The 14,894-nt window shown below is 36.4% G+C and overlaps 1 protein-coding gene across 1 annotated transcript in view; it reads right to left on the bottom strand.

Moving 5' to 3' along the window:
* The window catches only part of STXBP5L (syntaxin binding protein 5L), a 179,842-nt gene that overhangs the window by 62,694 nt on the left and 102,254 nt on the right, over positions 1-14,894 (bottom strand). The window contains exons 7-12 of the mRNA XM_018908173.3: positions 10,838-10,921; positions 5,973-6,096; positions 4,380-4,458; positions 4,058-4,212; positions 2,392-2,464; positions 984-1,131 (exon numbers count right to left, since the gene is read on the bottom strand). Coding sequence (XP_018763718.1) covers positions 984-1,131; positions 2,392-2,464; positions 4,058-4,212; positions 4,380-4,458; positions 5,973-6,096; positions 10,838-10,921 — 663 coding nt within the window. The remainder of the gene's footprint in view (positions 1-983; positions 1,132-2,391; positions 2,465-4,057; positions 4,213-4,379; positions 4,459-5,972; positions 6,097-10,837; positions 10,922-14,894) is intronic.

Here is a 14,894-nt window from a genome sequence, read left to right as displayed (position 1 = left end):
GATGCAGCGAGTGACACATGTGGGTCAGGATGCGTGCAGAGTATGAGTGGGTGGAGAAAAACTGGGAGCACAAACTGTTTGTGTGGATACATGGAGTAGATACTTGTGGCTACAGAAATGGGTGTCTGGCACACGAGTGACCACCTGCCTTCAGAGTGCATTTGTACATGCACAAATAACGCAAGGGGGCAAGAGAGGATGCAGGGAATACAGGCAGGTGAGCAAAGTTTATGAGGTAAGGGTAGATTCAAATAGGAGAAATAAAAATATTTTCTAAAGTACTTTTGTGAACCAAGATGCACAAGAAGTAGGGAGGGCTCACTCTTTGAGTTAATGGAAAACAACCCAGCTCCAAGGAGAATACTTCCATTGATTTGAATAGAAAATTGATGCTGTCTGACTTGTTCACCCAGCATTTTTTTCTATTATTTATTAAAATGCATTAGTTCTAGCCAAAATACAAACCAGTTAAAAGACTGAAATTTATAAATTAATTGCATTTCCTCTTTTACTTCCTGAAGTTTGTCCTATTTCTACAGCATTATGGTAAGACTTTGGTAGCTCTGTAAAATTATTATCATTATTATTATTCCTATTTAATAACAAATCATTGTCAGCTCTCACTGAACATCTGCTTAAGTCTTTCAGTTATAATGTTTCCACTTTTTTCTTTGATAGAGAGACCCTGTCCATACAAATTTGAATTGTACACTGCAGGTTCGCCTTTAACACAATCTGATCTGGAATAACTCCAGCATCTTAATGACTAAGTCCTATCTAATGATAATTAATGGTTCTGCTTAAGTGGTCATCTTTCTGAGGGACAAATACTGGACTGGAATCAGGATGCTAAGGTGCTGGTTGGACTAGCCTTAAAGTGATTATTAAAGGAGTAAAACAAAAATAATATGGTAAGAGCTTATAAAAACATAGGTTAGACATCTACTTCCTTTGCTTAAAACAAGAATATTTGTTGTGTTTACCTTATTGCTGTATCCTTGCTTTTTATGTTTTGCTCCTACAGAATAGAGTACAGGGATCAAATCTGGAGGACAGTCCGCAAAATATTCTGTGCAGGTAACAGGTGACTCATGAATGTCAATAGGATATGGATTTTCAAAGATTGGAAAACTAGTTAAGGAAGACAATTTATTAGAAGCACTGTGACATACTGAGCCATAGAATAAAACATATTCTTATAATAAAGTATATAACAGAATCTAAGTAATATCACTACTAATTAAACATATTTTCCCTTATTTATTCAAACTTATGTATTGTTTTTAATATCAGTGTAGTTACTCAAGTATAGACATAGAAATTCAACAAGACAAGAATCCTACATAAATAGTCCCCAAGGCTAATAGGGCTGCCTTTATGAATGAACAAGAACCACTTTTTTTCTGACATCTCAAAATCTAATTATACAGAAGTGAAATATTTTCCAGAAGTTTCAGGTTCATGGATATGATATATACTATGAACTACAAATATAAAACCCGATGAGCTAAGATGTTCAATATAAAATCTACTACTTTTACAAGTGTAGATTTTATATTGAACATCTTAGCTCATCGGGTTGGTAGACTTCTGATTATACAATGAAAAATTGCAGTAACAGATGAGTAGATCTCAGTTTATTTCTCACTTCCATCAGTTTGAACAGCCTGATAAGGAGGAAAACCTCACTTTTTGCACATTATACAATCCTATTCACAATTGAAAAGTATAGGAAATTGGGTTCTGATTTCAGTTATGTCCATTTTACACTGATGAGATGATGTGAATTATTCTTTAGAGTAAGTGAGATCTGAATATGATTCACTTAACATTTTTCAATGCATTGACACAAAATCTGTTCCTTGTTACACCAGTGTGAATGTGGATGTCCTTTACTGGTAGTGTTGGAGGCAGAACAAAATAAATAATTGGACTATGCTTTACATGATGTGGAATTCCTCTTTGATAGGAACATTGATTCTGATTGAAAGAACTATTTGTCATTTAAACCAGCAACTGGATCATGAAGTAATTCTGTGGATCCATATAAAACAATGCCATTATTTATTGAGATACTGAGGTTAGACATACATAAAAGTAGTTGTTGAATCTTATTTCCAAATCACATATGTGTTCAAACATTATTTACCTTCGGTGTTGAATGAATGTTTGAGGGCTGTGCTGAAAGGACTACAGATTTAGATTTATTCCAAAGTTTAAGAACAAATATTATCATAAATTCCTGTTCATTAGATGAACTTAGCTCTTAAAGTGGAAGTAAATATTTAGCAAGAATTATTTCCAAGAGTGAATGATTTTGGATAGCTAAATGATTTTGAATTTTATGGTAATTTACTGGACAGTTAAACACATCTAAACCTTTATACTTACTTGGTTTGTGTCAGGTCAACGACAATGAGATCTTTTTCCAAAAGTACAACTACAGCATAAGGTTCTTGAAATTCTGTAAACAAGGAATCAAGTAGAAAAGACATGGAGTTCTCCTATCAGCCATTTTAAGCAAGCAAGCAAGCAATATTTATGTTCTTAAAACTTTCACAGTATATTAGAAGCTTTGAGGTATAAACCCTTGACATATGCACAAACCAGCCATAGCTGGAAACTAGGGCCAGAGAGGAAGTAGGAAATTACTTTTGGATAGTACTGTTGGCAAACATACAAAGCAGAAGAGTTGGAGTATTATAGCCTGCCAGCATGATGCTATGTTGAAAGTAAAGAAGTAGAATATGAATAAGTTGTGTGTAACATTGCATTATTTAATCCAATTGTTACACAGGAAAAGTATTTTTGCTGTCCAAAAGTAATACTTCTACTGTGTACAAGTGCTCCTCAGAAACAGACTGTGCAGGACACTTCATGATACAAAATGCCCCCATTTCTGAGGTGACTCAAGGAGAATATTCCTTAGGAATCCTGTTAGTCCACTGTTTTCAGTTCAGGTAATAACATGCCCCTTCCTTCTGCACACTCTTTAGGGGATTATATGGTTCGGTTTTTTATACAATTCTCTTTTTATTTATCAAAACTAAAAAATTAGGATGACAAATAAATGCTTCCCTTGATGCACAGAGTATATTCATTTAGATACTTTTTATAATTTACATTTTTTATTAAAAACTATAAAAGTGAAATTATGACTTTCTTTTCAACAGCAGCAAATCATTCCAGCACGTGCAAGCTCAAAATAAACTGTTCAGATGGGTGATGCCAAAAGGACGAGTAAATGAGAGCAACTGATTCATCTTCCTTTCAGTCCTGCTAGGAATGCACATTATTTTTTGCCTGTTTTTATACTTGGCTATGAATAACACAAGTTAAACCAAAATGTTTAAAAATTGGTCTGTGAGCAGGGGAAGATGCTACAAGACCTAAGTACTGGGAAGTGTCTGACACAGTTAAATGAAGGCCCAAAGCAACTCTGATATTACGGAAAATTGAATTTTTGCATTATAATGAAGCACATATACCCTTTACTAAATGTTTTTAATGTGTATTTGGTTTAGCTATGTGTATAAGATTTATTTTACCTTTCTGCTTGAGTGCTTAAAATGCTAAAGTTAGTTCCTTTTTGACTTACAGCTTTTCTTAATTTATTTTCTGGAACTTTCTGACAACATATTTCAGAACTTGGCAGCCCCACAGTATGCAGCAAACATAACTTTTTAACAGCTAATTTCATGCTGAAGTGTAAGAACTTTTTGCAGGTAAGTGATAGTTAATTTTTCATAATTTAGCAAGCTGTAAATGATGAAAAATTTCAGAAATATAAGCACCTATCTTTGATTAATAACAATGTTTTCTCACAGTAGCCCATGGGTTTCAATCCTATAATTGGAGATTTATGCACACTTTATTGTCCATTCACTACTCACTTCCTACATTGAGAATGCAAACAACTTCCAGGTACTTACAGTTATGAAATTTTCTTCAGATGAAAACAAATATTGGGATGGAAGTCCCTTGGATGGGATTAATGTATGAGGAAAGATCCCTTTGTTTATATTCTCCATAACTGTATTTTTCCCAATAAACTCACCATTTGGATATGGGGTTTCACAAAGAGTTAAAAAATCAACTATAGGATGATCCATTTCAAGAACTGTAATTGCTTTCCCATGCATGATTGTTAAACTTGGTCTTCGACAAGGCTTATCATATGACAGTCCACCAGAAAATACCACAAATGGTTCACTGCATTAAAAAAACAAGTATAAGTTTACATAGTACATACAACTTTACATTATAGGTTTAGTATCTGCAATAATAAATAGGGTTGTTAAAAGAAAGCAGGAAAAGATTCTAAAAGGACTTACACTCCAGAATGTGATATTGAGTTAATTAGAGAATTAAAAACAAACCTGTTTTTACAGGTCTTGTACTCTACTTTAAGAATTGGTTTGCAAGATTCAGGTTTTTTTCCATCTCTTTGAACTTTTCCTAAGGAAAGAAAGAACATGGAAATTATTAAAATATGAAATTGAATGCTCAAACTATAACATATATATTGAAACAACTGTATAAGAAACAAAAAAAAGGAACTTTAAACCTACAAAAGATTAGAAGTATTAGCTTCTATTTCCATAAAATACATATTTGTCTAAATTAATTACATTTATTATGTCTGTGCTTTTACTGCCACATCTAAAGAACCACAGAACACACTTCAAAGACATCTATAAACCATGCAGATTTTTGAGTATGAAACTTAACTAATACTGAATGAACCAGACTAATTATATGCCTTTTTTTCTGAACATATAATGACCATAAACAGCTTCATTTTTTCCTAAGACAGTCTTAGATTGACTTAATTCCTGTTGTTGACAAAACATTACATGCTTTGGAGTGCACCTAGCTGAGTGATAAAATTAAATGAAGCATACAACTGAAATTCATTAGTTCTTAGTTAATTATGGCTCAGTACTTTCTTCCAATAAGAGAAAAGTCACTTGCAAATAAAATAAATTGCCATTTTAAGTTTGTTGTTTTGGAAAGTCTATGCTTGCTTTTGACAACAGCCTGACTGGAGGATACAGTGTAGATGGATCCAGATTTTTCTCAGAGGTGCACAGTGCTATCATGGGAGATAAAGGACATAAGTTGTGGCATGGAAAATTCTGGTTAGATATTAACAAAATAAATTGTGCCACACTGGTCATTAAATACCAAAAGATACTGCCCAAAGAGGTTGTGCAATTTTTTGCTGGCAGTGTTCAAGTGCCCAATGTCCTGAGTTAACTCATCAAATCAGGCCTGTTCTGATCTGGTCATCTGACTGGCTGAGAGTTCCCTTCTGACATTACAGAATTACATGACTAAAAATGATAAAACAGAAGTAAATTAAGAAAATGCTAAATCCTTTTGGGCCTACTTAGATCTTGACTTATTCTCCTTTCTCCCTCTTAACCCAGTCAGATTTCTCAGTAAAGTAAATGTAAATGTATACATTTACAATGATATCAGTACTTTAAAAAAACCCAATTTGTAGGAAGCAATTTTATATAAAGCCCTACACATAAAGATAAAGCCATCTCTTACTATGGCTCCTTTAAATTCTTCATTGCAGTTCTTTGGGAAGCCTTGTACCATCCCCATGACAAACACCACAGTACCTTGTACAAAACACATTAATTTGTTGTGAAAATTACATATAAAGGTACAAACTATAAAAGAAAGAAAGAGCCTCAGGGCCTGCAGAACAGCAGCAGACTCTTAAAAGGAATTGGATAAGACATTAGAGTAAAATAAATCAGAAAGAGGTATTTATGACACCAATTACAATAAAAAGTTACTGATTTTAAAATAGTTTGCAGCTACTTTGCAGATCAAAATATTTATGCAAGAAGCAACATCTGGGCTACAAGGAAAAATTAAATAAACATACATATTAGCAAGCAGCATTGAGAACACTATTTTGCTTCTTAGTTATACATTTTAACTATCATAATTACCGTGTGGAATTGTGGTCTGGAATGGTCTGTTAGGGCTTTTCAGATTCCATAGGGTCAAGCTGCCATCAGAGTGGCTACACATGAACTGCTTCCCTTCATGATGCCAAGCAACAGAATGAATAGCCTACAGAAATGAAAGAAGAACTTGAGACTGGAATGGAATACAGTGTTTACACTAATGATAGTTTCATGTATGACTTCAGATTATATTGTCCTAATGGTATATCAAGAGTTGGATGGTTCCTGTTTGTCTGAAGTCCATTACCATCACTTTTTAGCAACAGATGGCTGTAATCCACATTTCATCATAAAGGCTAATGTAACACAGTAATGTAAGAAAGCCTATACTGAGTCAGGCCAAAACTGAAGGAAAAGGCTATTAAGGTAAAAATGTAAGAACAAGGGCCATACAATGCAGTTGTAATATGTCTGATAGCTCTCCTTAGAAGTATTTAATTTGGTAAATTTACAGGTAATTCTGTGTAAAAATCTTTACAGGTAACATGCAACACACACAGTCTTCCCCAAAAGAAGTAAAACACTATTCGTGGATAATTTCCAAACTTACTTTTGCATACTTAAGTTGCAGAGCAAGTCCACAGAAATCTGGAAAGTTTAATGTCAAAACCAAAATACTAAAAAATCCAAGAGTGTTTCACTGGTATAGAAAATTACCAAAACAGTGATGTAAGATAGTTTTGGAAGAGATAGTGAGTCAGAGGAGAGGAATGTCACACTCCTTTGTGTATGCTACAAGAACCACATGATGAATGTTACATACACCATTCTCAGTATTTTGTGCATAATTGGTGGAACTAATTAGTGGAAAACATCCATAGTTACATCAAACTATTGGAAAGGATAATGGGGTAAGTCCTTCTATTTCCCTGATATGTGATGGAAACTAACAAAAGCCATATTCTGACAAAACATTCATTCTGTACCACAGTTCCTCACACACTCCTCACAGAAGCACAAACTCACATAATTCTCCCTTTGAATTCATATCCCTTCCAGAAAAGTTCACTGCTAAATAGCAAAAAACACAATATAATTTTATGTAAATGTAAAGAAAAGAGATCTATTTTTGAATGCAACTTAATAAATTTCCAGGGTTTTTTTCTAACGAGGAAATGCTAAGGCCTTGCATGCACCTAAAATTGCATATAGACATTTACCTGATTTATTCAAATGACTTAACATCATGCCTGAGTATTCATAAGTCAGCATTGCAGCTGTTCATATTAATTTTGCTTAAGTGCTACTGGTCAGTATTTGAAACTCCCTGTTGGTTTTCCTCTTTTAATCATTATATTGATTGTTATGGTTGGTTACAGCTCATGGTCTGGAGAGAGTATCAGAAGAAATCAACCAAAGGGCCACGACCCTTTACCAAAGCTTTACTCAGCTCCTGGGTCTGGACAGCAGAGCCACAAATGAGTTTGCATTAAGATGACCCAGATGTTTTAACAGGAATCTGACATGACTTGTATATGAATGCTTGATTAACACTAAACTACTAAAATAGTCATGTCAAAAAGGATGCAAAAAATAGAGCTGAAAAAAATTGAACTCTAGATATTTATTTTTTGGTGACATAATGGATATCCCCCAAACTTCTACCTTCCAGAGAGGGAGTTGGTACACAATTCCTCCTAAATAACCAGAAGAAACTGAACTATAATTGAAGTTACAAAAGACAGCTCAGAAAGATGGTTCATGCAGAGTCCAGTGTTGTTGCCCTCAGGTAGAATAACCTTAGTTCTGTGGGGAGCACTGCTTCACTTACACTCAAGGCATGTCTATCCTCATGCAAATTAATTCTGACATGAGCTCATTCATGCTTGCTATCATGCCAAATTTGAATCTGGTTTTGATGTGTTGTCACACTTAGAAACATTTCACATGGTTACAGTCACTGACTGTGTCTGAGCAGGAGCTAGCAACTAGCTAAAAGCTGTACCAAGCTGCTTGTTAAACTGACTCTCTGTGACCAGGGGCCACCTGCCAGCATAAAACTCCCATGGAGGGGAGTTGAGGTGGGATGATCCTGGCAAAGCCAGATGGCATAGCAGCAACTCAAACTGACCTGTTAGACTTTGCCACAAAATGGGCTAGAAAAACAGAAATGCTTTTGGAGGTCTCAGCTGCAAGTCACAAGTAATTCTGAAAGATTGTAGTGAACAAATCCCAAATCTTCTCTCTGTTAGATTATGTCTAGCATTCAGATCCACTTCTTTAGCATCCACACTCAAAAGGAGCAGTTATCTGCTTAGAACAGGAGTTCCTCATGGTGGGTGGCTCATGTGAATATTCACGCAGTGTAACTACATAAAGCATCTCACTCCAGATTAGGTATGTTTCTCCTTCTGCAATACCCACAGCGGTTGCATACACATTCCATCCTCTCTGAGACTCAGCATGTACTAAAATTAAGCATGCCTAACACCATTTCAGTTCCTTCCCAACCACAAACCTTCACCACTGAGGGTCTTTAGTACCACTTTTAACCATATTTTGGAATGAGCAATGCTTGTCTCATCTTACTATTTGAATGCTAAAAATCCTTTCATAGCACTGCAGGACCATTACAGCAAGGGCCACATCCAGTTTGATACTTCCATAGTGGCACAGTGCTAGACAAAGGTAGGGAGCTATCATTTGGCATATGCCTCTGAGAACTCTGCACCTTCATTTTGGGATGTGTTCCAGTGAAAGATGACAACTGCTTCAGACAGCTCTGAATGGGGGTTGATGCAAAATTCTAAAGCCTGCACAGGAAGATGGCTGGATTTTGGGTTTGCCAACTATCAGTAACAACTTGAGAACCATTTGAAAGATCTGTCTTGTTTATGTGCTGTCTTTTTATACCATTTGATGGAAATAAACTTTTGCAGGAAATTAGAAAAGAGCTCTGAAGGAAAGCCTTTTATAGAAGGTAATGTATAGGAGCATTGATTGGAAGGGCCTCAATATCTCATGCATATCATCATTGACAAGATGAAAATTCTAATGATAGTAAGAAAAGTAAGGGTGAATAAATTTAATTCAGAACTCATATAAAGAGGCACTTTGGTACACAATGAAGATACAGAACACTTACAGGAACTTATCTGAGACTTCACAGATAGCCTGCAACTGAAACTGTTCTGGCTCAGTGCCAGAACAATACCAAGAGATTGGTCAGACATCATGGGGCACAGAGGCCTTCCATCAGTCCAGATAGCATGGTGAAGGAGGGCAGGAACAATGACTTCTGGACTGTGATCTTTGGTGGCCAACCCATAAGATGAGGCTGAGACTTGATAATTAGGGTTGCTGCAAAATACCAAGTGGGACATGTAACCCAGGATTTTAAAAGGACCCCTTTTTAGTGGCTCCCTAAGGGTAGTGGCTTCCCTGAGGGAATTCTAGCAAGTCTGGAACATTATGAACATGGAGCCTGAAAGTCTGGAATAAAGTAAAACGGCTAGTCACACAATCCTTTTAAAAACAAAATAAGAATCTTGCAATTATTTCAGTTTATAAGAAGCTAGAACAAGTTGCACAAAGTGGAGCAATGACATAGCAAATAACCACTGAGGAAGAAAGCATGGGACTGATTAAAAGGCAAAAAAAAGTTCCTGAGAACAGTATTGGAAAATGTAGAACAACTAAATTATAAATTGTATGAGGAATTTTCAACATCCACCCACTCTGTCTCAAAATGAAAAAAAAAAAAAAAAAAAAAGAGAGCCAGCATTAAGAAGATCCTGCTTCATGTAGTCTCATTCTGAGTACAAGAGAGGACAGTGAGCAAACAGACATCCCCACCCCTACCCTTCCTGAGGAGACCTGTAACAGGAAGAAGTTGTCCAGCCTTAAGTAATAGAAGGGGTGCAATTTCACAAGTGTTTGCACAAGCAGACTGTCACTGACAGACAATTCAGTGGGATTTTCTTGAGGCTTAAGTGCTGGCCAGTTTAAACTTGTCCTTTGAAACATTTGCTATGTTGATGCTCAGAAACTTAATCTTGAAGTTCAGAGTAGCGTTAATGTGTCTCTGACAGCAGGTCTGAAAGACTACAGGATCCATATGTATTCAGATTGCTTTTTAGAGGGGAAATAAATGTGTATACACTCCTTATACACAGCAAGGTGACAAGATGAAGAAGGAAAGAGAACTACAGGAAACCAATTACTGACAGGATCACTTGAAAGAAAATGTCCTTTTCTACCTTCAGCTGTAGCTGCATTCACGTTCATCCATGGTGAACTTTAGAGGACTGGCAGAACAAAGAATATTCTTTCCTAGGGCTAGTGCTAAAATCATAATAACTAGGAATATATCTATTTCTCAAGCAGCTTGATTATTGATACAAGAACTGCATCTGGGGTTAACACAGGCTGCTTGCAAATGACAAGAGACAACTGTGTGATAACTATGGCAATATAATTTTGAAAACTGTTTAATCAGATCTTAAATATTAGACAATATCAACAGCTGTACAAGGCAATTCATCTTCCAATATAATGAATGTTCTAGATATACCCAGTAGAGATTATTATGTATTTCCTATTGCAGCTATATCTCAGGTCAGCTCATTGCTAGACTCTGTTCAATTGAGGATCCCCACAGAGAAGTTGATGAACTTGTCAGGATCAAGGGGAGGACATTCTGTGTCACAGTACACTCATGAGAGCTGAAAGCATCAGAACTAGAGGTTTCAGACTTTGGTTTCTATTGTCAGTAATTTGCCCAAAAAGCATAGCACAAACAGTATTTTCAGAACCAGCAACGCCTTCAGACAAACATCCATCTGCTTGGTGAGACATATGGCAAACTGCTGAAAAATGGCTTTGCTGAATTAATGGAAATTGCTTACCTCATCATAATAAGCTCTCAGATCGGCTCTTTTAGATCGTAAGTCCCAGAACACGATGGTCCCATTTTCATAGCCTATCAACAGCTGGGGGAGGGAAAAAACCCACAATTACATTTTCTGATTCAAAAGGTACATATAAATATTGAGTAATATAAAAAGAAATAACAAAGTGATGGCCAAGATTATAATTTGCCCTACACATAGGACCATGCTTTCAAATTATCTCTCAGAATAAATTATTTCACATCGTCGACAATTTAAGATCTGACATGGAAAAAAAAAGGCCTTTATACACCTTTTTTTCCCCTGAGTGATTATGTACCTGGAGAGTCTTCTCAATAGCATATCTGCTGAAAACCAAAGACTGTAGCATGTTCCTACCAGGTCTTAACCTTCCCCGGCCCTTGTTGGAGAAAAAAAATCTTTGACACCTAAGATACCACCTAAATAATTTCAAACTAAGAGAGTCATCAGACTAAACTCTTATTCAGCTACTTATATTCCTTTTATTTATGTATGCTACTGCTTTAAAACATTCTGAAGAACTACTCCAGCAGAGAATCAATTGCTGTCTTTCCAATAATTAAAAATAAATTAACTGATATGTCAATTTTAGTTCTTACAGAACTGGGATTTCATATCATCATGCACACCAGAGAAATACCAGCAAATATTTCTAAAAAGATGAAAGAGAAGAAAAACAATAGTCAGGAGAAAAATAAGAATGAACACAATCATATCTCCTTGTCTCCAGTGAAAAGAAGTGAAATATTGATCTGGTACTGTAGAGTTACTCTTCATTTGAACACAATTAATTTCAGATTTTATGGACAATATCATGTCTAGCTTATTTAGTTGTCCTGGAAACTGTTTCCCATAGAATCTGTCTTCTTAAGAATCTGTTTTGGACACGAAGACTGGAAATGGCTAAACTGGCAGATTCACATTTCTGCTATAGAATATTTTATGCAATGGGCAATGATAACTGCAGTTATTCATCATCTGTAAACAGATATATAACAGAATGCAGGCAGTTTCTATATAAAGAATTTGTGAAGAATAATGACAAGACAATCTCTCAGTTGGAGAAACCTTAACAGCATCTTTGCTATCACTCACTTTAGCTTGCACGAGTCCTAAAAATGATATTTGGCTGGGCTGCTAAACAAAACATCACTTTCTTTCCAAGTTAAGCATAACTGATACATTAATACTGCTACAAAAGAGCCTGGGAATATTCTCAGATCTACTGGATGTGGTTCTTTTCACTGACAGGAGAATATTCCTTTTGTGGAGTCTTCTAGCTAATCTGGAAATGATTTATAGTCAATATATTTAATACCTGAATATGAACAAAAACTACTTATGCTCCTGAATAATTATTCTCCTGAAAAAAATTCAAACTGTCCTGGAAAAATTACAGAATATTTAGCATTTTTGTTCTGGATGGCTCCATATGGGATTTTGTGTCAGAGTCAGAAAGCATGCAGCCAACTGGATAGCTCTTGTGTCAGGATGCCATATGGTATTCTGGGACAATAGGCTGCCATTGAGAGAGTGAACAAAGGAGGGTATTACTGCAGCTGCTTGCACTGTTGGTATAGCAATGGAAACTATTTGTATATCCAGGAGTTAGTGATGCTCATAGCACTTCACTTGAGTAGGTGCAGGTCTGTGCTGTGTTGTGCTGCACACAGCACTTGGCTTTCAGGCCTGCACATATTTCTTGGCCACAGGGTAAACTTAGCTGCTAATTCTAAAGGATCTTATAGGCCTCTCCCACTTGATAAAGGTAAAGACAGCACCTCTGTGCCTTTATCTTAATGTAAGGCAGCATGTCTCATGTGAACATCCTTTTGCTTGACAGTAGAAATGGATATGGCACTTAAAAAAAAAAAAAAATTGGGATCTCCAAAGACCAAAATGTTGGCAAGAGCCTCTTCACTGAGGATGGTGCCATGCCCCTTACTGGAGGTTCATCCCATGCTAAACAGATTGGGGTTCCCACCTTCCTTTTTGTATTTACTTGAATAGATAGTATTTTTGCAAGTTATGGAGTCTGAGTGCCCTGCTTACTGTCATCACAACGAGCACTTGCACCTGGGCATTACACTGGATACCAAAGCAGTCACATCCAGTTTGTATCTAATATTCTTTTCACCTCAGCTTTTGTACAAATATATTCAGAAAAGGGAAGGAATTGAAAAGCATTTAGTATGTGGCCCTGTTTCTTAATAAGTCTTTCTTCCCTGGGGAAGCAGGCTTGCCTTTTAATTTTTATCCCTCTCTTTTGCAAAGACATCATGCTCCAGGTAATTACTAAAAAGTTAAATACCTTTTATCAGAGGCCGCATTTCACCTGAACTATTCCTAAAATGCTTAATGCACAACTGCACTGAAGAACTGCAAGTTACAAAGTATGATCTCTTTACCTTTCAAATTGAAAGGCAAAGAGATTTCCTGCATAGCCAGGAATGTCTCTTTCAGACAGTAGTCATGCTGCTTTAGTACTAACACTGTGGTACAGCACTAAAGCCACAACTCCAGCTTGGGTGAATGGGATTAGTCTCATTGCCAGCATATTTGTGGTGCTCTGGATTCTGACCTGTCTGAACCATAGGAAACTCAAACATTCCCACTCCTCCCAGTCATAGTGATCACTTGGGAGATCTGTAAGACAAGGTCTTTTTCTGTAATGGAAGTAAAAAGCAAAACATCCATAAACACAGTTGGAGGGGAAAACCTAGACAAAGAAAAACAGTATCTGTAAAAAGAGTCAAGGATGGAAAAAACTCCCAAGATTTATCTTGCCTTTTGTGGCACCTCGTTTAATTACTCATGCTTAATTAAGTTACAAAGAAACCAGAGCATGGGACAGAATTTGGAGAGAGAAGTCCTGGCAAGATCTTCCTCGTTTAGTGGAGTTGTTTTACATTTTGACTTAAATCATTCTTCATCAAATGCTTTTGATGATGGGAGGAAATTTCTTTTTTACAGTCGACTAATTACATTCTGGTACATGACAGCAAGCCCCTTTCTTGTCCTGGTAACACAAAACAGCTGGAGAAAAAATCCCAAACAAACAAGCCTGCCAAACAGGCTTGTTGTTTTAGGTATTATTAGATCTCAGAACTCAGACTCAGAGATAAGAAGTTTAGCCTACCAGCTAATTGTAAATAACATTAAACCTTTTCCTATTAGGCTTTCTCCATTTGCTGGGAAACTGCAGATCGTTGCAGTTAATGTCTTTTCCTTTGTCAGCAAGAAAAATCATGTTTGCTACAGATCTGCCACTTATAAATGTCTGTGCACTCCAGTCTGCCCCTAATGTACACTTATTAATTGATTTGGCAGACACAGTTTTATTTCATGAACTTAATCACTTGGTCCTCGAATTGTTCTTCAGTGACACATTAAATGCCTAAATTCTCTCTGATGTTTGTCTTCCAGCCACAGCTTGTTAGATTCATAAAAGAGACTTGTCTCCAAAGCCTGCCTAGATAGCTTGCCTGGAAGCCACTCTGGAGAAGTTCTGAATGGCAGAAGTGATCTTGCATTGCATTCACTCTTTTGGCACAAGGAACCCCACCACCAGTCAATGAAATAAACTGGAACTTTTAGGAATTCAAAGGATCTTAATGAAAAAGGTGAAGATACTGCCAGAGAACAAACTTCCCTGGCTTTCAAATAGAGCTCTTAAGATTGTCCTAGATTTTGAAAAGTCTATGTTTTAGGACTCTGAACCACTCAGTGTTCATAGGAGAAATACTTATTTACTTCAGCAAAACAGTCCTAGGTCTGTAATCAACTTTGTAATACCCCAGAGAAGGCTATACTACTGGACTCTTGCAAAGTACTTGTAGAGTAGTACTCTAGTAGAGTACAAGAACATCTGCATTTTGAGTAATGATTATGACTGATTTGTACCTACTATTTAATTCCTGAAACATATGCAAAGAACACTTCTATCTGCTGCCTATCATGATGTGATGTGTGGATTCTGACTTCTGCCTCCAACACATTTTGGTGGTCTTTGGTTAGCTTGGAGCTGTGGAGA

The sequence above is a fragment of the Serinus canaria genome, chromosome 1, assembly GCF_022539315.1.
Source record: "Serinus canaria isolate serCan28SL12 chromosome 1, serCan2020, whole genome shotgun sequence".
Taxonomy (NCBI): Eukaryota; Metazoa; Chordata; class Aves; order Passeriformes; family Fringillidae; genus Serinus; species Serinus canaria.
The sequence above is the reverse complement of the archived record's forward strand: the minus strand, read 5'-3'. Positions and strand labels throughout refer to the sequence as shown.